At 41.8% G+C, this 22264-nt stretch overlaps 2 protein-coding genes across 2 annotated transcripts; one reads left to right on the forward strand and one right to left on the reverse strand.

Moving 5' to 3' along the window:
- Window positions 1-657: 657 nt before the first annotated feature.
- On the reverse strand, window positions 658-6418 carry ruvbl1 (RuvB-like AAA ATPase 1). The gene is made up of 11 exons (XM_080461753.1): window positions 6125-6418; window positions 5380-5466; window positions 5131-5263; window positions 4008-4159; window positions 3338-3427; window positions 2513-2662; window positions 2351-2414; window positions 2051-2249; window positions 1874-1976; window positions 1699-1790; window positions 658-1260 (listed from the first exon to the last, which is right to left on the reverse strand). Exons 1-11 carry the CDS (start codon window positions 6263-6265, stop codon window positions 1101-1103), a joined length of 1371 nt encoding a protein of 456 aa, XP_080317879.1. The 5' UTR covers window positions 6266-6418; the 3' UTR covers window positions 658-1100.
- Window positions 6419-6765: 347 nt separating this feature from the next.
- On the forward strand, window positions 6766-18401 carry eefsec (eukaryotic elongation factor, selenocysteine-tRNA-specific). Its single transcript, XM_080461193.1, has 7 exons — window positions 6766-7351; window positions 10094-10301; window positions 10536-10632; window positions 11205-11369; window positions 12285-12935; window positions 14531-14687; window positions 17497-18401. Exons 1-7 carry the CDS (start codon window positions 7048-7050, stop codon window positions 17676-17678), a joined length of 1764 nt encoding a protein of 587 aa, XP_080317319.1. The 5' UTR covers window positions 6766-7047; the 3' UTR covers window positions 17679-18401.
- Window positions 18402-22264: the final 3863 nt, after the last annotated feature.

Raw genomic sequence — 22264 nt, forward strand, 5'->3', positions numbered from 1 at the left:
CTGGGTACGAGCGGGCCTGCGAAGAGCAAAACCTTTGAAGTGATGGAAGAGTGTGGTAAGGACATACACAATCTGACTGGCTTAGAAAGAAAGTATTTTACTTTTGTAAGTGGTTAACAGTGGGTCACTTTCCGGCTGTGGATTTGTGTGAGGGGCATTTCTCATGTGCTGAAGTTTCCACTCCATATACAGAAAAAAGGGTTGTAATGATGGGAGATTCCACTCAGACCGCTCCCTGTTCTTTTCCCTCCTTCCCATTGAGACGAAGCATTTCAGATTCCTATTTATTTTTTTTTTTGCCTTAGTTACAAGTGAACTATTTCCCCCCCACAGAGAAAATGGGTAAAGCTGCTCCGTCCGTGTTCAGTCGAGCCAAATCAGGAGGAGAGACGGCTTTCAACGCACACTCAACTCAACCAGCCAGGAAGTGAAAGAAACCTAACATGCAGTAGAGCATGTTGAAGGGGGTGGGTCTGTTTTGTTGCTGTAGTTCACTCCATATATGGTCACGGACATATTTGTAATTCTGCATCAACAGTTTACTTGTGGCATGTTCTAAACATCTATTCATGAACATCGGGGAGTGCAGTAATAAAGCCGGTTTCCTTAAATACCTGATCAGTGAGTTTCACTTCAATAATCAATGGTTTTGTCTTTGATAGCTTGCTTCAATTTAATGAAAACAAAAGTGACTGGAAGGTTTTATCCAGAATGACCATTTACACCTTTTTCAGGTTTAGTTATTATTGACATCATTGAAAGCTCTTATATGAGCATTTCAATCCTCTCAACCATTATGCATTTTCTCTGGGTGTTTCAGTATAAAAGTAATCCAGCCATCTAAGAAATTTGTCAATTTGTATTTTCCTCTTTATTCAAAAAATGATCAACAAACAATGAATGAAAATATACTTGAACAGTTGAACTACTTGAACTATTACAGTCAATCAGGCTGAGGCAGGAACACTTGAGTGAGCTAGAGTCCAGATGAAACAGGAAACAATTAAAGGAAACACATTGAACAAAGACAAGGACCAACCAGCTGACAAAAAAATCTCCTTTGAGGTGCTGCATTATAAAAATAAAAAGAGGAAATCCAATTATTTCATAAACTTGTGATGCTGGTCTTGAAGGATTTTGGCTGAAGACTTGGCGTCGTAGAACAGCTCGTTGATCTCCTCTATTTGCTCCCGTTCCACCGTTTCTTTTCCCTGAACACGGCCCAGCAGACTGGCTGGAGTCAGCAGCTGTACACCGTACCTGAGGTAACAGAGGCAAGAGCTGCTTATACACGTTCAAGATGGAGGATAATGAGACACATTAACAAGGATTTACATTTTTCTGTGGTAATGCCAATCATTTCTTCAGATTTTTGATGCTACATTTCTCCCTGAATGTTGAGATCGGCTCATTTTTACACTGGTTGCCACAGCATGTCATTGCAATCTGCAACGTAGACTTGGCTGGTTTTCAAGGTGAATGCCCTTCCTGCCACCGGTGGTATTCAAAACCAGGTCCCCCATACATAGGAGCAAGCTTTTCCTCAACATTAGGGTTTACTCAATTTCAATCAAAATGTTAAGCTGAGGGTGTAATCCACCTTCTAAAGGCTAATGTGTAATTCTTCTAATGTCCTTTCCCCCCCTTTACCACCACTTATTTTTTCACTCTCGTCAGTATCACAGTATATCTCTGTACCGGAGGGTTGTCTTGGTGCCAATCTCTGCCAGGTGCGACAGAGCTTCCTCGCTGATACTGATGCCCTCGGTCTGAGAGCGGATCTTGATGATCTGAAAGAGGAGAACTTGTCAGTGAAACAAACAAATAAGACGCTACAAGTGATAAATTCAGATATTTTGGAACCTAAACTGACCTGCTTCATCTCCTGTGGTGTGTAAAGCATGGTGCGGATTATCATGACTCTGTCGAGCAGGTCCAGCGGGATCCCGTGTGGTGAGCTGATGTCATCTGTTCCCCTGATGAGCAGGAAGGAAGCGTTTAAACGACAAACCTTCACATTAACACATTATACACGTTCGCCATCCCTCACCTGACTAGGCAGTTCCCTCTGTTAGAGGCAAATACAACGATGGGTGCGATGGTGCTCTCCAGGGCTCGATGGAGATACGTGAAGCACTCTATGTCCAGCATGTGCACCTCATCCACAAACAGCACACCAGGTACGAGCTCAGCGATGCCTTGGTCTATGTAACGGTTCACCACTTTGTTGATTTCTGCACGCAGCTTATCTGAAGTAAAGAAAATACAGGCAGGCCGTATGTCATCAAACAAAAGTGTCCAAGTGAAGCCAACTGGGGAGGTCTGTCCTGGGACAACAGTCTCACTCTACCTGTGATTTCTGTCTTTTTAGGCTTCATCAGTTGTCCCATCATAGAAAGAATGTCCTGGCCACCCTGGGAATGAACAATCAGTCAATATTAAAATGAGTGGCAATGTAATATTTGCACTGTTGCAAATGAACAGATGTTATAGTAATATCATGGTTCTGTACCTGTGGTCGGGCGTTTGCAATGTCCAGGTCATGCAGAGTGACATCTTGTACGATCTCCTTCTTTTTGTGGACGTCACCTTTGGGGAGTGGGACGTACTCCTCTGCCTCAAGGTCAAACTCTGTTGCAAAAGTGTCACATCGGCCTTGTCGCTGCAAAGACATGGAGGTCCGCAAATTTCAAACATGTTGTAATAACGGTCCACCTTTAAACGCAACTGAAAGTACCCCGTTGCTGAGGTCAACAGAAAAAAAAAAAGAACAGATGAGCAGGTGTATGATTGAACCCTGTGCCAGCCCGAAGCGGAGGCACGGTTGGATGAAAGAGTCTGAGAAAGCAAATCATCAGATTGCTGTCAACAGCAACAAATGTGTCACCCTGCCCTTCTCCTTTGCCCTCTGACGAAAGCTGACCTGCAGCTCTGGCCCACCTGCGCCGATTAAAGGAACCGTCACCACAGCCTGTCAACACAGGCCACGAGCTCCACTGCTGGAAAAGAGGAATTGTGCGAGATGGAGAGATAGAGGGAGCGTGAAGAGCTGCAGGAATGAGAGACGCTCATTCCAGAGAGTGCAGCAAAAAAGAAAAAAAAAAGAAAAACGCAGCTGAGCTTTCAAGCAGAGCTGAGAGAGATGAAAGCGTGCCACCATGAAGGACTGGGGAAGACAGGCAAGATGGAAAGCACCTTGCTTTGGCCGAACCAAGAACATGTTCAGCTGGAACGTTGTATATATTATATTTGTGACCAAAAATCCAGAGAGTACATCCATTTCACAGTTTTCTATCACTGTGGCATATTAAACAAACATGAAAAGACGAGGGCTCACCTTAACAGCTCCACTGTTGGCTTCAATGTAAATGACATCCCCCACCTCCACACGCTCCTTCTGGAGACTCTCATAAATGCTGGGATCAAGCTGAGGAGACAAGCGTTTTTAAGTCAAATGCAAACTTACAGCATTACCTTGTGGATATCTAATTATATTGTAACATCTGCCTGAAGCAACAAAGGAGAACTAAAACAATACATTAGGCAGAAATATTTAAACACTTCAACAAGAACCAATAATAGAAATAACAGAATGTAAATGTTTGACTACAGTATTGTAGAACAGTATGCCAAACTTGACAGCTATAGAAAATAGAGTTGGGTTGAGGAAATCAGACATTTTCAAACTAATTGTCAAGATAACGTGCATTTTATAATAACAAGTGGTATTAAATTGGCTACACGTGTGTGGTTGTGTTAGCCCTGTACTGAACTGGTGTGCATCATAACCTGCCTTTTGATAAATGAAAGAAAGTAAATATCAAAAAAATCTAGAATAAAGTAAAATATGTCAAGGTTAAATTTCACCTTTGAAAAAACAATGTCATGAGAGGACATACCAATTTATGTCTATAGACATAACGCAGCCCAATTATGTTAACAGCCTATAGTGAAAGTAATACTAGTGAACTAGAAGAGAAATGACAGGTTATTGTTAACAGTCTGACCTTGAGCTGCTTTGTGCCTTTGCCTGTCTTCAGACCAATGATGACATGGCTGATGGTTTTCCCGTAGCCACCCATTGGATTCTCAGTCTCACAAGGGGTCAGCTCTGTCACCTCCCCTTCATACACCTCTTTAGTTTCTTTGACGCGCAGACCTGGAAGTGGGCGGCATTACAGTCAGGAACACGCACAGGCACACACTCAGAGTAAGACCTCAATCGAGCCTTTATATTCCTTGATCAGCTAAGCCGGCACACTCTTCAGACCACCGAACAATGGATTTTATTACTGGAAAGGACGTGTGCGTGCCTGAGAAATGCCTTGGCATCATTCAGTGTAACATGATCACACTCTTGTTCTTCTCATATGCAGGCAGGCCGTGGGCCCGAGTATGAGCAGCACACAGGTGCTTGATCCTCGGCCATGAGGGTCAGAAAGCAACGCATAAGGCAGGGACTGTCTGTCACAAAGCTGTTATTGACAAAGTGATGACAACCTTCACATGAAACCAACTCCCACTGTGGATCCTGTTGTGGAGCTGGGTTGAATGTGCTGATGACCAGCTAAGCTCCATTTCCTCCCATTCGACAGGTACCATCAGCAGTCAGACAAACTCCTTTCTCCAGCTAGACTTTCCTTCCTCTCATCAACTTCTTAAATCCCCTTTCAGGTGTTGCCTTTCAGCTTACGACACCTGGGTGAGCAGGACACCTTGTTGTTCCTGCCCAAGGACGTCCTTCTGAAGAACCGTTAAAACTAGTCAAGAATACAAAAACAATACAGGACTAGAAAAGTTTTTATAGTTTGTTTCTCTCAGCATTATTATTTTTATTTTAGCATCTATAACAATTTGCCCAACTTAGAGTTTCAAGGAAATTTAAATATTAAATATAACTGTCATTTTATGCTTCTATTTTTACCATTGTTTTAATGATTTCTCTCTTGCCTTTGCCACTGATGTGAACAAGCTGTATTTATAAAAACTACTTGTGTTAATTATCTGTGTGGCATGCTATCATAACTGCAAACTTACAACATATAACAAACCGACCAAATATCAGCAGTCATTCATTGCTGTTGGCTATGATCAATCTAAGTAGGGATTGACAATTTTCTTGACAATTACCAATTGCTCTCCTGAAATTTTCCATCAGTACTTCAGTTTTTTTAATTTCCGATGAGTAGACTTCACTGCCGACCATGGGGCAAAAAGGCACCTTGTTTCCCAACTCCTGAGCTACAGCCAAGGCAAGGGCAGTCTGAGTACAAGAGAGTAGAAGAGAGAAGCAAAAGTCATGTAAATCATCAGCAATAACAGAAACAAAACCCACAAAAATTAAGTTATGTGCTGCAAGTTAACAGACCGCATGCTTACCTTCCCTGTTCCAGGTGGCCCTGCCAGTAAAACTGCTCTTCCTGCCATCTTTTTTGAGCGGATGAGCTCCACAATAATGCCACATGCCTTAAGAGAAAAATAAATCTGATCAAACAGTGCAGATATTCCAGCAACCAAGAGCAAATTCCTTTGGGAAGATTATAAGGTGTGTTGCATTGGTTAATAATGGAAGAGTAGTTTTAAACTAAACTACTAGTTTAGTAGGTCATTCTGAGACTGAGATAGTAAAATCCTGGATATTAAAAGCAAGGAGTAAAATATTTGAAAAACAAGGTAAACCAATGGGCAGTCTATATCGGGACCACAAGCTTATACATTGGACTTCACAACTGTTTAATATCTTGAAGTTGTGCAAACAGATTCACTGGTATTGTACAAAATAATTGTTCAAATACAACAATAAAACTGATGCAGATTGTTTGTCACAAGTCGCGTGAAATCTTACGGCTGGTAGATATGATGAACCCAAACCTAACCCATTCACAAACGGCAGAAAAAAAGTGTCGTTTGAATAAAGAATAACAAATGACAGCGACTTCTACAAAAAAAAATGATTTTCTCTCTCAGACCTGAAGGCGCAACAGCGACACACACATGCTAAGTGTTAGCATTTTAGCACAGAATCATTCTTGGAATAATCTAAATCCTCGCCGCAATAAGCCAGCAACGCTGCAACTAATTCATGTACTAGAAAAAGAATAAGCCGGGTACCATGTGGCATTACCTCTCTGGCCGCCTCCTGCCCCACCAGTCCACACGCTGTCTGTTTAGCATTCCCGGCCTCGTCCAGCCCGAGTCCCTTAACGTGACTGTGAGAAGCGATCCTCTGGGTCTTCGTGGTACTTTTTACCTCCTCTATTTTCATGGCGATGCTATTTTTACAATTATTTCCGAGAACGATATCTGATGTAACAAGGAGAAGCAAAATACTCTTGAAACTTCAGGTGATTATCTTTCGGCGCCGAAACCCAAAACACAGAGGGAACGGTTTCCATGTGGGTTACTAGGGAACATAGGCGGAAATGATACTTTGTAGGCCCGCCCTTTTGCCTCAATGTAGAAAGCCATTGGACGCTGTCAAATAATATAAGAAGCTCATTGGTTGAACATGTGCCAATCATATTTAGTAACCGCCTTCCTGGGGTTTTATTTCCGTTGGTGTCCCGTTTGTATCATCGTAGTAGAAACTAATAGAAACTTGTAAATGTATGAATAAATGTGTCGAATAAACACGGTACTTACTTAAAGAACTGTTCTTATACGATGTTTGCAATTTAATCATGGTTAAAGTGCTAGGTTAAAGACGCGATTTGTTATTTCTGTATTAATTGTGTTCACTACGATATACCGTTCCGCATTTGGCATGTTGTCCCCGGGGATTGTGAACAGTGACACCAAGAAAGACGCTCCTGTCAACAGTTTCCTCAAAAGTTTGGCTTAGTCGTAACTAATTGCGCAAGGAAAGCTACTGTCTACAAGAGTAGAATGTTCGTAAAAGTTTAGTTTTTTTCTGGGAGAGTTTCGGTTTTGACTAACACTCTGAGGTGCGGGAGAGTTTGTAGACCCTTTCGCTGTCTGATAAGCTCGAGGTCCAACTCAGAAGACAAACACGCTGGTTAGTTAATATTTCAACAGACAGCTGATAAAATGACAGAGTCGTCGGACAGCAGCACCAAGACATTGAACTTCAACATCGGGGTCCTGGGACATGTCGACAGCGGGAAGACGTCGCTTGCCAGGACGCTCAGCAGCACCGCCTCCACGGCCGCCTTCGACAAGAACCCTCAGTCCCGTGAAAGAGGGATCACCCTGGACCTCGGCTTCTCCTCCTTCACGGTGGATCTCCCGGATCACCTCCGAGACAGCGGAGGGCAGCTCCCGTATGACAGCCTGCAGTTTACCCTTGTGGACTGTCCGGGGCACGCGTCGCTGATTCGGACCATCATCGGAGGTGAGCACAGGTGTCAAACCAAAATATTCAAAACAAGTGACATTAAAGAAACAACCGAAGCAAGATAGTACGTGAAGGGTATTAAAACGCATGTAAAATACATGATTTAACTATTCGTTATGCAATGTGATGTAAAACTATTAAATACACTGATGGGAATGACAGTCACTGCCCAACTTATTAAGGATAAGTCTGCAGAGCTGATGTTGCTTTGACAATGATAATAATGCTGTGTCTTTCTGTATTCTGTCAGAAAATGTATAATATAACTACTTGTTTATTGCTGATGCAGTGACGTTGAACTACACACCATTATGTAGAAATAATTTTTGTAATGTTTTGGCAACTTAAGTAATATGGATAGGAGGGACAAAACGCCAGAAACACTTTCTATTCTGTTATACCCCACTAAAACACCCCTGACCACTACATTCTCAATAATAAATGTAAAGGGGCGGTATCAGCGCTCAAGACATTTCTGTTGATTAAAAAACAAAACAAAATGACAACAACAACAACAATTTGCTAGAAATTGTGGCAGAGTAGTTATTACTCCATCTTCTATATTGCTTTATCCTGTGCAGGGTTGTGGGGCGCTGAAGACAAACCCAGTTTAGTAAGGGTGTGGACCCTGGACAGGCTGTCAGTCCATCACAGGGGAAAAACGCAGGGAAACAGGCAACCACACACATTCCCTATGGACAACTTGGGGCCCTCAGTTAACCTCACATGCATGTTTTTGGACTGTGGGACAAAGCCAACATAATCGGAGGAAACCTGTACCATGCACATCCACAGAAAGGACTATTTTAAAGTATTTGAACCCTTGTTGAGCCAACATAGTGAATCATATTAGATTCAACAGTTGTACCTCATCAAGTCAGACAATGTAAAATTCAACAGACAAATAAAATCTGGAAAATAACTGATAGGCAGGAGACCTGATGGTGCCATGGTTTGCATTGTTGCCTCATCTAAATATTCTGTCGTTCTAAATATGTGTATGTTGTTGAGCTATCTGTAGAGATGGACTGACAGCCTGCTCAGGGTCTTGCTTATCTATCGCTCAATATCAGGTGTGATAGTCTTTCACCCCTGTGACAATAATCTTGATAAATCAAGTGTAGACAGTTGTGAGTTCCATCACATTCACACATATACTCCCACACCAATGTTGATGGCTGCCTTGCAAAGAGCTCAATCAATCTATTGGGACTGAGTTGGGATTCAGTTTCTTGCGCAAGGACACTTTGACAGATTAACTGGGGGAGATGTATGATCGAATCTGCAAACTTGGAGAGATGACCTGCTCCACCAACTGAGCTAAGGAGAAGTGGAAATATTTCTAGAAATGGTCATTTATTGGTAACTAACCTGAAGAAGATTGTTTCTTTGTTTTGGTGTAAATGTCCAGCTCTTTCCTCAGATTCTTTGACAGACTTTTCTAAGATTTTCCACAATATAAACAACAAGCTGCCTTACTGTGTGTTTTAATGAGCACTTTGTGGCTACTATCCGATACTTTAGGAATTGCAGTTAATAATCCAGCGTCACATAATTTATTCCGGTGACCAATAATTTTGTCAGTTTACAATAGTGTTTAGGACCATAGCATGTTTCCTAATTATTCAATTAACATTACATATATCTTTACAATACTGCATTATAATAGTAAAATCTAATAAATTGGCTCTCCAAATTTAATTCACAAACTAATCAATCAGTATGACACAATAGAAGAGTCCAAATGCAGGTTTACACTCTTTGCATCATTTCTTTCTTAAATAACTTTAAATGATCTCAGGCCACAAAAATGGAGGAAGTTTGTTAAACTCGCATTGTTTTTCTCAAGCGATAACTAGCTGTGGGTATCAGTGAAAAAAAATCCCAATTGAGAATTGCTAAATGAGGGTACAAAAGTTAACAAGGCTGCAGTGTCTACCAGAAGCTTCCTGTACACGGTCACTAAAGTCGTATCTGAGCCATCCAGCAGGCGGCGCACTTTTCTACAAAAAACCTATTTTGAACACATTGACATTCTTGTCAATGTGTTCAAAATATAAAACAACTGTAGTGGTGCTGCAGATCAGAACACTCATTCAAAAGGACTGCATCATAACACATCTTAATCAACCCTCAAAATAACTATCGAACAGTTTTCTATATCAAAAACATAGTCCAATCAGATCGTTGACATTTTTGTATTTTTTAGGCCCTTCAAACAGTCATTGCTCTTTTTCAGTCTAACAAACGTAGTAAACTTGTACGACTGGAGTGGCACATGCTGTAGATTAAGGAGAAAGAAAAGAGTGTGGATTGGTGGTATGTATTAAACTTCCCCTCCAGTCCCAAGTGGGGAGAGTACAGGAAAGAGAGGGAGCCAAATAGAAGGACAGAAAAGAGGGGAGCACAGGAAAGTCCGACTGCCAAAGTCAGGAAAAGAAAAGAGGGAAAGGAAAGACAACCAAGTGTGCTGCAGCTCCAGTTTCAACCCTCTAGCCTTTCTCTGCCGTGGTGCACCCCTCCCTTAATGTATCTGCTTGTTCTTCTGTTGTTGTTGGTCGTCTGTGTCCGTTCTTGCTTGCATTACTGTTGTTGGTTTCATAGTTTATTTTCAAAGTTCGGGCATTTTCATAAACATAGATCTTACACACATATGAAAAGTCAGAGAAAAGTGAAGTTGTTCTGTTTGCAGCTTGTCGCTTTTCTTACACGCCTTTATTTTTAACCTTCTCTCTCTAGGTGCCCAGATCATCGACCTCATGATGCTGGTGGTGGACGTGGTGAAAGGGGTGCAAACTCAGACTGCCGAGTGTCTGCTGATAGGAGAGCTGACGTGCCCACGCATGGTTGTCGTCCTGAATAAGATCGACCTGCTGCCACCCGCCAAGAGACAAAGTGCCATTGAGAAAATGACCAAGAGAATGCACAAAACACTGGAGAACACCAGGTCTGCTTTAAATAACAAACAAACAAACAAACAAACTAATTGGACCATTTGGACGTGTTTGGACAGTTGCTAAGTGTTAAGATGTCAAATCAGGTCATTCATTACACACCCTCTATCTAGCTTTTATTTTTGTGCAACCCACTTCTTATTTATGTGTTCTTTTGCACCTTACATGTCAAAGTGTTATGTAATTTAAGTGTCCTGTTTTTTTTGTTTTTTTTCTTGGGTGGTCAGATTTAAGGATTGTCCAGTGATAGCGGTGGCAGCAAAGCCTGGGGGCCCAGAAGCTTCTGACACGGAAGAGCCACAGGGAGTTCCAGACTTAATAGAGGTAAAACGGTCTCCTAATATTGTTACGTATACAAGTCAAAACAACGTATAAGTTGTTAAGAGTGTTGATGATTAGAATTTGTTGCAGTGTGACTTGTGTGCAGGATAACATCTAGCAACCAGCTGAATACACCCACTGTCTTCCGTTTCGTCCGAGGATGTTAGAGAACCTACACCGTTTAATTTGTGTGCTATTGTAAGAAGTTACATGGTGTTCTCGATGGAAGGGGAACCATTTGAAAGGTTGATTTTAAAGTAACAAAGTTACAAAAGTTTGTTTTTTATTGCTTTCTTAAATGTCTTCTAATAGATTCTATCTACATATTATCCTGTTATTCATTGGTTGCTATGAGCCCAAGTGGATTCAACGATAATATGCTCATGTTAAACAGGCTGGTTTATATCTTACCTGAAGAGCTTATGCTTGTTTCCTTCAGTGGAAAGAAGAGTAGTACAACTCCTATATTAGGGTGGGATCAACACTAATCACTGAAGTGACTGTGTCAACAGTCAGTGTTTATGTTGGATTGATATGCGTCTCATCATGTTTGGATGTTTTTTTGTCCACTTCAGCTTCTAAAGAAGCAGACCTACCTCCCTCAGCGAAACCCCGCAGGTGCTCTTCTTATGGCGGTGGACCACTGCTTCTCCATCCGCGGTCAGGGGACAGTCATGACGGGGACCATCCTGCAGGGGTCGCTGGCCATTAACGACAATGTCGAAATCCCAGCACTAAAGGTACACTCCAGAAACTGTGCAGGCATTCAGAGCCTCAGATGTTTACAAGCAACTACCTCTCTCGAGTGTTGGGAATGCAGCTTTAGAAACCGCAGCGTTTCGGAAGTTCAGGAGTTGAGTTGGCTGTGGGCACACGGAGGGACGGATGGGCTAACTGGGTTCAGAGGATGTGTCAGTTTAATTTGAGGGAAGGATGAGGGAACTGGGGGGTGGGTTGGCAGCACGGGAGTTGGGTAATTTGGACCAGATGCAAACCTTTGACTAAAGGATCAGTGGCCCTTGTGTGCAGTTATCACGTTCGCCTCTTGGTGGCAGCATATGGCTAAATTCAGTCACTTGTTTAGAAGCCTTAATCTGGCTGACTGATGGGGATTTAATCAGTTTGATAGACAACAAAAAACAACCACAAAGGCACAGGTTGTCAAGGAAGGGATTAAGACAGTGCCATGGCAGATGGATATAGACATGTAGACAGCCAGATATACATCTTTTAATTGTCCCTTTGTACAGTTGTGAATATTTGGAGATGCATTTGTCAATGAAACAAAGCACTGCACGGAAATAATGTTTTGCTATTTGATAATACATTCTGATAAAATATTTATCAACAAAATAAATACTGTTTGTTTATGTAATATTTATTAACAAATTACCCACATAATAAAAATGAGTTGACATACGTCGGTGTGTTGTCTTTAACAGAAGAAGTGTATGAAATAAGTTTGGAATATTCGAGAAGTTGTTTTCGTGTACGCGTGTATAAATCCTCATTGACAGGCAGTCATTACAAAATCTTGCATACAGGGCCTTTCTACTGATTGTTATATATTTGCACACAAAGCATTACATGATATTTTACAAACACCATGTTTGTCTGTCTTAAACTGTCCTGCTTATCTCTGTCTCTGACATCAGGTGACCAAGAAGATAAAGTCTGTGCAGATGTTTCGGAAGCCTGTAAATGGGGCCATGCAGGGGGACCGTGTGGGTGTGTGTGTGACACAGTTCGACCCTAAGCTTCTTGAGCGTGGTGTGGTGTGCACTCCAGGGTCCCTGCGCACCCTCTTTGCAGCCGTCATCTCTGTGAGAAAGATAGGCTACTTCAAGGGATCGCTATCCACCCGAGCCAAGTTCCACATCACAGTGGGTCACGAGACCGTCATGGGAAAGGTGACCTTTTTCGGCCTGCCACCCGTGGCTACCTCAGATACCCTCTCGGACACTAATCCACCTCCATCAGGTCCTTCGCCATGCTCACTAGACACACCCTTCACCTTTGGCAGGGAGTACTTCTACCAGGAAGAGTATGCCACTGGTCAGAGAGACGGGAGTTCAGGGTCTGACCCTGAGCAATGGGCCTTATTGGAGTTTGAGCGACCTGTCACATGTCCGTCACTCTGTCTGGTAATTGGATCCAAACTGGACACGGACATCCACGCCAACGCATGCCGGCTTGCTTTCCAAGGCCGTCTGCTGCATGGGTTTGAAGATAAGAGCTACGCCGAGACCGCCCTGCCTCAACTTCGCATCTTCAAGACTAAACACAAGGAGGGACAGGTGGAAAGGGTGAGTCGATGCTCAAGAATCTATATGCCATTTGAAATTATGCATATCGGTGCCTGAACCCTGAAATACTGTCCCGTCTCCTGCTCCCTCATCACCTTGTGCTCCTTCTTCTGGCTCGGGCTCCTTGGATGTTTCTCATTGCTGGTGGCACTGGAGCATGTCTCACAGACAGAGCCCCTATTGTATATTCATAAACAGACACGTACACGCAAACAAGCATGCAAACGCAGCTTAGGGTGAGTGGTGTTTAATGCAGAGGTGGTACACATGCCTTAGCATGTGCTGTGACAGAGGTACGCGTGGGTGGCCGTCTGACGCCACTGGTCCTGTCTAGCTGTCAGAGGCTGGCGCTATTTGGACACACCTGAGTGGCACAGGATTACACATAGACTATGAGTTAACTCACCTCTCGCTTCTCTCCGAGCGTCTCTAGTTCTCTTTCTCCCTTACTCAAATGATTTGAGATATCGGTGTCAGAAAAACACATCATTTAGAAAAACAAGACAAATACGTGATCTTCCGACGTACAAAGAAACCTTTGACCATAAACATTTCTGTTGGGTATCTTGAATAACTTTTACAAACAACAGACTCAAACACAGACAAATCGATGCAAATACTTTGACCGACAGCGCTGCTTTTCATAGGTATGTTGTTGCCATCATGTTTCTGTTTTCCATAATAGCGGCGAGTGTTGCTACATTCGGAGCCATATTAGTTGCCAAACTTGCAGTGGGATTCAACAACTTTTCCACAAGTCAACAATCTCTATATTTTTTCATTTGCGTTCGGGGAGGCGTCGGTGACGATGAGTCCTGTCGTCTTTGTGTTACAGTGTGTCTGGTTGGACCTTCGTGCAGGGTCGGATTTAGGTCACCGGTCAAGTGTGTGAACTTGTTTCCTGCTTTAGCACCTCACGCTGTCGACAGCTCTGCTCATCGAATCAGCAGTCAAGCAGCATGTGTGTAGGAGTTCAAACGGTGGTCATGTGACTTTACACGTGTCGTTCATCTGTCTCCCAGAATGAGGCAGCTATGTTTCGAGACTAAAGAGTTTCCTTTTGTACAAAGAACACATTACTGGCATTGTTGAGATATGACGTCCTCATCCAGTCACAATTCATACGGTCCGTCAGACGTGTACAGCAACTGTATTTTTTCTTTTTTTTTGTTTTTATCAGTGCATCAGTCACGCTTGAGGGACACTCGGGTCAAATGTTCAAGAGTGAATAAGGGTTGGGAAGAAGACAGAGGAAGAGCTGGTGCTGGGGCTGAGTTGGAGACAGAGTGGTGCCCTCCTGTTATCAGATTAGTAGCGGGTTAGATCGACTTAGTGATGGATGATAAGCAAGAAATACAAGCAAATATGAAAGAGAGAGCGCGAGACAGCCAGGCGGCGAGTTTCAAAGAATGTGACTGATGCTGAACAGCGCGATTGATAAGGGCACAGGACAGAAGAGCAGCTTTTCTTTCTCGAATTATCATGAAGGCCGAATGAAATCATGAAAACTCAAAATAGTTAACGAGCATTTTCACTGTGCTTTCATTGTGCGTGTCATTATTGCTGCAGCTCATTTGATATCGCTCTCTTTTTAGGTGACTGATGATTACACCGTGATTGGCCGCAGCTTGTTCAAGAAGGAGACTAACCTCCAGCTCTTCGTGGGCTTGAGGGTCACACTATCGACGGGCGAGAGCGGTGTTATCGAGGGGGGGTTTGGACAGAGTGGCAAGTTCAAGATTCGTATTCAAGGTAAGTACTTAAGTGACTGAAGTCATGTGAGAGACCGTTATTGTGGCAGAATCAACTCAAGCTGCACCTGAAAACCAGCAGAATAAGAGTGTGTTTACACCTGACATGTTTGGTCAGGTTAAAACAAGCCATTGGTGCAGTTGATGTGTGGAAGTATGAACGTCACCATTCGTGTCCTGCTAAGTACTAAAGAAGCAGAGAACACTTAAAAAGTAGGTCCCACCACCACCATGTGCATAACATAGAAAATCCTCAAGCAATTTCAATTTCTCTGTACATTTAACAGCCTTTTGGTGATTTCCTAGCTGGTAAATCTCCCACCACAAAAATCCCACCCAGATTATTTTGCATTTAGTGCAGTAAACAGCATTGTTATGAAAGCTTTATGACCAAACCTGCATCATGACGGCTGTTCAGTGGATGGTTTTGGTCAGAGGGGAAGTGAAGAGCATCCAACCAGAATGCAAGGCTTTCATTTTCTTCTCAACTTTGGTCCAGACCAGCAAAGTGCACCACGAGTGTTGACACTGCCAGAGACACCTTGAGGAGCGGAGTTCAGTTCGCTTTAATGCAAACGGGTCCTGCTCAATTGACGTCGGAACAAACTATAAAAAGACCACAGAATAAACCAAACACAGGCGGGTACATGTTTAAGAAATGTTTGTCTGTTTGCAGCTTCTTTTTCTTTTTGTTCTGGAAGTGTATCTACTGTTGATTTTCTGCTCTCAACTGGTCAAAATGGAACCGCAGTAACCCCACGAGTGGATTTAACATTTCTGCAACTCAGTGTTGTGGTAGACATCATGAAAGGATTTTTACACACTATATCCTTCACAAGAGCTCCACTGTTGACATGATTTGGTGTAAAGTTACAATTGGCAGTGTAAATGCAAAAACCAGTTGGATTAAAAGACTTAGTTTTTCTTTTGTGTTCTGCTTTGGTGCAGACCAGAGAACTGCACCACCGCCTCTATCGTAGATCACAACAGTACAAACACAGAACTCATAGGGGGTTTCAACAATATTGCTTTTTTTGGACTTTACACGAGTCTCCTTCTTCATCAATACATGCGCAGCTTAGGGGCTTGCACACAGTTTTCAGGATGTGGTAGGCCCGACATCTCGAGCCGCATTCCCAGGATTCCTCCGGGGATCGCCTGTGTTCCGGGGGAAGTCTGAACACTGTTTATTTTACCTTCTGTTGCTCAAAATCCGTGAATCCACACCGTTGGGGAAGAGAAAACAAAAACATTTAGTAAGAGGACCTCACCTACATCCTCTTCACTGCCTTGATCCTGCATACTGAGAAATCTGAAATACACACTGACCACAGCTTCATTCAATCAGACTGTGTTCATTCAGTGGTCTCTCCATAGGTTAAGAACTCTGGTTTGCAGTTTTTTTGTGATGCAACTCTTAAAAGTTATTTTGATTTAGCTGTGTATGTAGTTACATAAGAGTACAATTCCTCTTCTTATATAGATATTAATTTCATGAGTAATATGTGGTTAGTTGCCACTTCTGATGGGTTTTCCACTGCAATCACAGGTGCGGCTCCTTTGTACTGCTCCATTTTCTCTTGAATTCTGCCAGAACATGCATATATAAAATAAAGACACTGAAAAGGTGAAGACGTCCGTCCGCTTTCATGCAAACTGCACAGACACGGGATGTTTTGTCTTTTTCACAACGGCTGGGAATAGCTGAATAATTTTTTAGAGCTGCACCTGATAATTGTTATCTGTTTTTTCTCTCTAACAACTTTAGAACTTTACAACGTTTCTTTAGCACTCTCTATGTTTGTTTAAGAACAACAACAACAACAAAATGCCGAAGATTTGTTCACTAATGTTTGATACTTGATTGCCGGTCATTTGTTGTCTGATTAGCATTCTGCTGGATCGATCCAAAAATTTCAAAATCCTCTCATTCATAAACTTACTTTGATTTTTACATCCTGATATCTTGACGTCCGTGCACTATTTTATATCCTGCTATTTTTCTTACAATCTGTGCTGAAAGATATAGTATAATTCCCTGGCTGAGAGCTGTATACAAACACTAGAACGCACGTTACTTGTGATTGGGCGTGGCTGTGTTTTGTGGTGGCACACGGACGAATTCAGCTGATCGTTTGATAACGAGAAGAAATTTCTGGCTTCACTGCAACCATGACAACCCTCACACCGGCATAACGATAACACCAAGAATGCTGGCGCCGCTGTACGTGAGGTCAGACAACCAGCGTGTAAAGCCACGAACCCGGAACATTTCTTTACCTTCTGTGTGCCGAATGGCAAGCAGCCAGTCTCCATCCGACAGAGGAGGCAGATAGGGCACGTGAGAAAGAAAAAGCTGTGGCGCTTGCATGAGCAGCATCAAACAACAACTTCACAGGAAACGGCACCAGGGCCGAGTGAAAGCAGAGTGATGAGTTTGAGTCTAAACAGAGGGATGAGACAAAACATACGTCTGCGACGAAGACGAACACACAGTGACTATACAGCAGAGAAGACTGGGCGCCGTATGTCTGCACATTTTCATCAGTTACACGAGGAGGTTAAAGGCATCTGCAAATCTCGAGGTCAGCACTCGGCAAAATACAGCTCCTGATACAGCGCCTACTGCACACATAACAGGGAAGAAACGATCCAGATCATCCATCAGATACACCCACTGACACGGTTATGTTGACGCACATACTCCACATAGCGCACACCAGATTTCTTGTTTTTATTTATCATACAGCAGCCTCACTCTTTATAATGATAGTTTTTATTTTTTTTTAAACACTCTTTCTCTTCTTCAGAGGGTCTTCGCCCAGAAACCAAACAGTTGTTGTCCGGCACCTCCAAGAAGAAAGGAAAGGGCGGACAGAAGGGTGGACCAGCGACTGAAGAGGAACCCAAATCAGACTCTCAGCCTGTTAGCATTCACCTGCATTTCAAGCGCTACATCTTCGATCCTCACAAGAAGATGGTGCAGTCTTGACCTCTGTTGCACACGATTCAGACTTCACATGTCCTGTCAGGGGGAGGCGAATACGAGTCGGTCCATTGGGCCGTCTGCTGAAATGCAGTGGGTGTGGGAGTCTTATGCAGTGAGCTGGACTTCATCCCGTTTGTTCCATCTTGAGGATAAGATCTGCTCTGATCTTTTGATTTTTCACATTTGAATTTTTAAAATCACTTCTTTTGGTCATTTGTTGTTATAAAGCTTTAGTCGATACTTAAAACAGACTTTATATTTCTTCAAAATGGCTTCTTTCAGCCCAGTTCTGTTGGCTAGAAATACAACCTTTGCTCAAATGCCTGCACTCCAGATCTTCTCTAAAACTGGAAAAAAAAAAAAAAGTAATTCTATCAAATTAAGTGTTAAGTTTTAAATTTTCATCTTCTGCTTTGACGTATTAAATTGAGTGCATTTCCTTTCTTCTTTTTTTTTTCTCAACAATTTTCATGATGTAGTACCTGAACAATGATTGTGTCTTTTGCTGGATTTCACTGGAACACAGATATTTTAATCCAAACAAATGAAACTAGTTGGATGTCAAACCTTCTTCTCTGGTTGTTTATTTGGCTGTGATCATTAGTAAGGCTTAGTGAAGCATAATAAACCCTGGTGACAGCACAGTACCTGTTAGGCCTGAGAACATTGGAGGTCTAATTTCTCCCCATAAAACTCTGCTTTATATAAATTACCCCTGGGATTATCAAAATATTGTGTATATATCTGATTTACAAAAAAATAGTGACAAGATGCAACTAAAATAACAAACACTAAAACCAATGAGCAGATAAATCCTTTATACATGCGAAAACATTAATTGATTAACTTATCATCACTACAATTTGTCATCATTTCCTTGTAGAAGTTGTTCTTTATAAAACTTGTGAAATTCAAATGAAATAGTTTCAGAACGATCGATCAGTCATCGGACAAAGAAAACCAATGTTTAAGAATAACGGGCAAATCGAAAAGGAGCTCAGATCGCATGAACCGCTCCTGCTAGGAAGTGGAACAAAAATTGTTTTTGAAAAAATATAATGAGAGAGACATGAGTCACACGCACTCGCATTGACGCTGGCCAATTAACTTCAAATTCCCGTTTTTGAATGGGGACGGAAAGCAAGAAAAAAATCTGGAGATAATCTTGCTGTGAGTCAAACAGCGCTGTCCACTCCGCAGTCCTTTGATAGTATCGAGCATATTGAGCACAGTATTTCTCTGACGCCACAAAGCATTCAGGGACGTTTACAACTGGAGCAAATATTTGTATATTACAGACAAAATCAGTCTGTTCTTCTATGTCACTTTGATTTAATTTTATAAGTTAAGTTGCTTTATTGTGGCTTTTTCTCTTCTTACGAAATTACACGTTTTAGTTGGATTCTGTGAGCTTTAGCCTATAAATCCAGTTTGCTGTGACACGTGCGTGCGTGCGTGTCACAGCAGTGAGAGCAGGACACTCGGTATGTAGCAGATGATGTCAGCAAACCGTCGATGTGAACAGCAACTCTATCTCAGCAGGAATCAGAGAGAGGGAGAGAGAGGAGGGGACACTGGAAGGATTGTTCCTCTGAGTGACAGTCCTTTTAGTCTTATCTCGTCTCCTTCCTCTTATAGAAAACTACACAGAAAAAGAAAAAAAAAATCAGCTGCTTTTTACTCCCGTGTCTCTCCAATTCCTTTTTTTTTTTTTTTGCTCTACCCCGTTTCAGTCTGTTTCCATTCTTAGACCCTGGTCTCTGTCCGAGCACTGACCACATCATGTGACGACAGTTACTTTTCAATATCCTCAATATTTTCTTTGTTTTAATAGATTAAACATTAATCATGTGCATGTTTATGTCAGTCCTGCAGTACAATCATATCCACATTTTATCATCAATTCATAGCATTATTAGATCATTGCGTCATTGTGTGTGTAAATGACTGTGGAGTCTTGCATCAAAACATAACTGATATCCAAATTTACATCCTAGTTTAAAAGAAGACGATTCCTTTCATGCTTCTCGCCCTGATAAAGATCCTCTGGTGTTTCATTAATATAGACGCGGGACTCCATTTCTCGCTCTATACTTTAACATGCATGCTAATCCTATTGTGTGCTAGAGAGAAGAAGAGCGAGACACTCCGGTCCCCTTTGAGCTTAGGTGAGGAGGTTTTGGATGGACTTGAATAATCTGCTTTTAAAGCTGATTGTGGGGCGAGTAAAGAGACAGTCGGGCAGCTGGGAGTGTGCTCTCACCTCAGGACCTGGGACCAAGATCAAACCTTTCTCTGAAGGCAACTGCTACGTGTCGGCCCAGAGCTCATATTCCTGGTGACAATTTCCCAAAAGACTTCCTGTATTCTCGTCCTTCTAACCCTACTGTCCTTACCAAAGGAGATAAGACACAGCAGCGGGGGGTTTTCCTTCAATAACCTTGCCTTCTTTTTCCCCCCTTGTGACCTCCGGGTCAGCCTGGAGGCGAGGGTCATCGTCTGAGCTCCTGAATGTTTATAAATGAGAAACACTGATGAGCGCAGATAAGGCAGGGAAAGAAAAAGAGGGAAGAGTATGGCGGCAGGATTATTGACAAGGCAGAGGAGAAGGGCAGAAGAAAAGTGGTTGAAGGCAGAGGAGTCTGAAAAGAGTAATTAGCAGCTATTTGACTGATAAATGGATGCAACATTAATTAATCTCACCAGTGGGGAGGTGGTTAGGCTCCTAAGATGCTCTATTTTTGCACTACTGACTAATATAGTCCACACGGTATTGTTCAGCTTTAGACTCTTCTTGCTTGAAAACAGTTCCAGAAGTAGATTTTTGTGATTTTTCTATGACCTTTGGTGAGTATTCCATGTTTTTGATACCTTTGCCGTTTTCACAGTATCACCTCTGACGGGGGTGATATTTATTGCTGATCATGTGATGACAGAAGCTCCACTTTACCATCAGACAGCTCCATCGTACTAATGAGCACAGTCACAGATAGAATCAGCCTGAGCCCCCCTCCCATTCCTCTGAGCCCCTGCATGCAAATATAATTAGCTATGATTAAAATGGGCATTGTTTAATTAATGCCACAGCAGCTTCTTTCAATCGACTTTTCCATTTCCGGTGCTTCTTATCTCCAATCCTCTCATCTACTGTGTCTTTCTCCATGCTTTGTTCTTGACATCTGCTTTTTTTTTTTTTTTTTTTATAAATCATGGAACATAAATCTTAACCTGCACAAAATATTATAGCGATTCAAAATTATATAGTTGTATTAGTTTTTTATTTATTTATTTTTTAATTTTGGTATCTTTCAAATGAATACAATTCAATTTAACTTTATTGATATAGCACCAAACACAACACAGTCATTTAAAGACACTTTTACAGAGAAAATCCAACAATTCAACGAAAATGGAAAATTAGGTCTCCAATAATGAAGAGTCAATAGTGCTGGATTTTGTATTGAAAAGTTTTAAGTAACTTAAACCAGCTAAATGTGGTCAGATGGTGTGTTGTTATGAGAATTGTTCATTTTGTTAAAAATCTTTATGTATGAGGTCAATATTCATGTTTAACTTACATTACTGTGTTTAACTTGGCAACTTAAAAAAAAGGAGAATTGATCTTCAGCTGATCTGTTCTGCTTTGGGACAACAGGAGTCCACCATAATATATATATTTAAAAAAAAAGGTTTTAAACCCATCATTATTTTGCCATCAGCACTAAGTTGTTTGCATATTTATTCCTGTCTCATTTACATTGACTGGAAAAAAACAAACATGCAAATACACACACACACACACACACACACACACACACACACACACACACACACACACACACGGTCATCCTCTCACAGCTCCCTCATCACCTCAGGTTGAGTGGACAGTCAGTGAAAGGCAGAGAGGCTGATGGCTGAAGAATAACACTCAATCATTTACAGCTGAGCTCAGGAGAAACCGGTCGTCTAGGTCAAAGGTCGCCCTGTAAGAAATACCAGCTTTTTATCTGCGTGCCTGTTGTTGTCGTCATTCAGGATCCTCACAGAGGAGTGACGGAGGCACTGAAACACTTGCAGCTCAGACGTGAAGAAGAAACAATGAGAGAACTGAAACAATGAAGGTAATCAATGGGTTGGAGGACACAACATTTACCATGTCTACTTTTAACCCTGAGGCCTCTTCCAGTACACTTCTTGTTTACACATAATTCACATTTTGGCCACATATTTTTAATCCCACATAGAAAAACAAAGAATGATGCCGTGATGCCGGAATGTTTTTTCATAGTTTTTGTCTTTCTATTTAAGTATATTATTCTAGCAATTACTTTCACCTTCATTAAATAATCTATTTTCCTCTGTTGTTTCATCACTATATTGGTCATTGAAATATATATATATATCAAAAAGAAGAAACTCACACTTTTCTAAAGCTCATGATATGATGAAATACATATTTTTTCTGATCAACCATCAAAATCCCCCACAGAAAAGTACAAAGCTAAACTGTGTAATGTTCCAGAAAACAATCTTCAGAAATCATTTCTAAAATGTTGGATAATACCAATGCTTGAGGGGAGTTTATGATT

This window comes from Lipophrys pholis (genome assembly GCF_963383615.2).
Source record: "Lipophrys pholis genome assembly, chromosome: 4".
NCBI classification, from domain to species: domain Eukaryota; kingdom Metazoa; phylum Chordata; class Actinopteri; order Blenniiformes; family Blenniidae; genus Lipophrys; species Lipophrys pholis.

Excerpts from the sequence above, each read along its gene's own strand:
- ruvbl1 (XM_080461753.1), bottom strand. The coding sequence starts at position 6,265 with ATGAAAATAGAGGAGGTAAAAAGTACCACGAAGACCCAGAGGATCGCT. Across the intron at positions 2,250-2,350 it reads TAAAAAGACAGAAATCACAG|ATAAGCTGCGTGCAGAAATC; the intron begins GTAGAGTGAGAC and ends TCTTTACTTCAG. Across the intron at positions 1,977-2,050 it reads AGAGGGAACTGCCTAGTCAG|GGGAACAGATGACATCAGCT; the intron begins GTGAGGGATGGC and ends CCTGCTCATCAG.
- eefsec (XM_080461193.1), top strand. The coding sequence starts at position 7,048 with ATGACAGAGTCGTCGGACAGCAGCACCAAGACATTGAACTTCAACATC. Across the intron at positions 10,633-11,204 it reads GAGTTCCAGACTTAATAGAG|CTTCTAAAGAAGCAGACCTA; the intron begins GTAAAACGGTCT and ends TGTCCACTTCAG. Across the intron at positions 12,936-14,530 it reads AGGAGGGACAGGTGGAAAGG|GTGACTGATGATTACACCGT; the intron begins GTGAGTCGATGC and ends CTCTCTTTTTAG.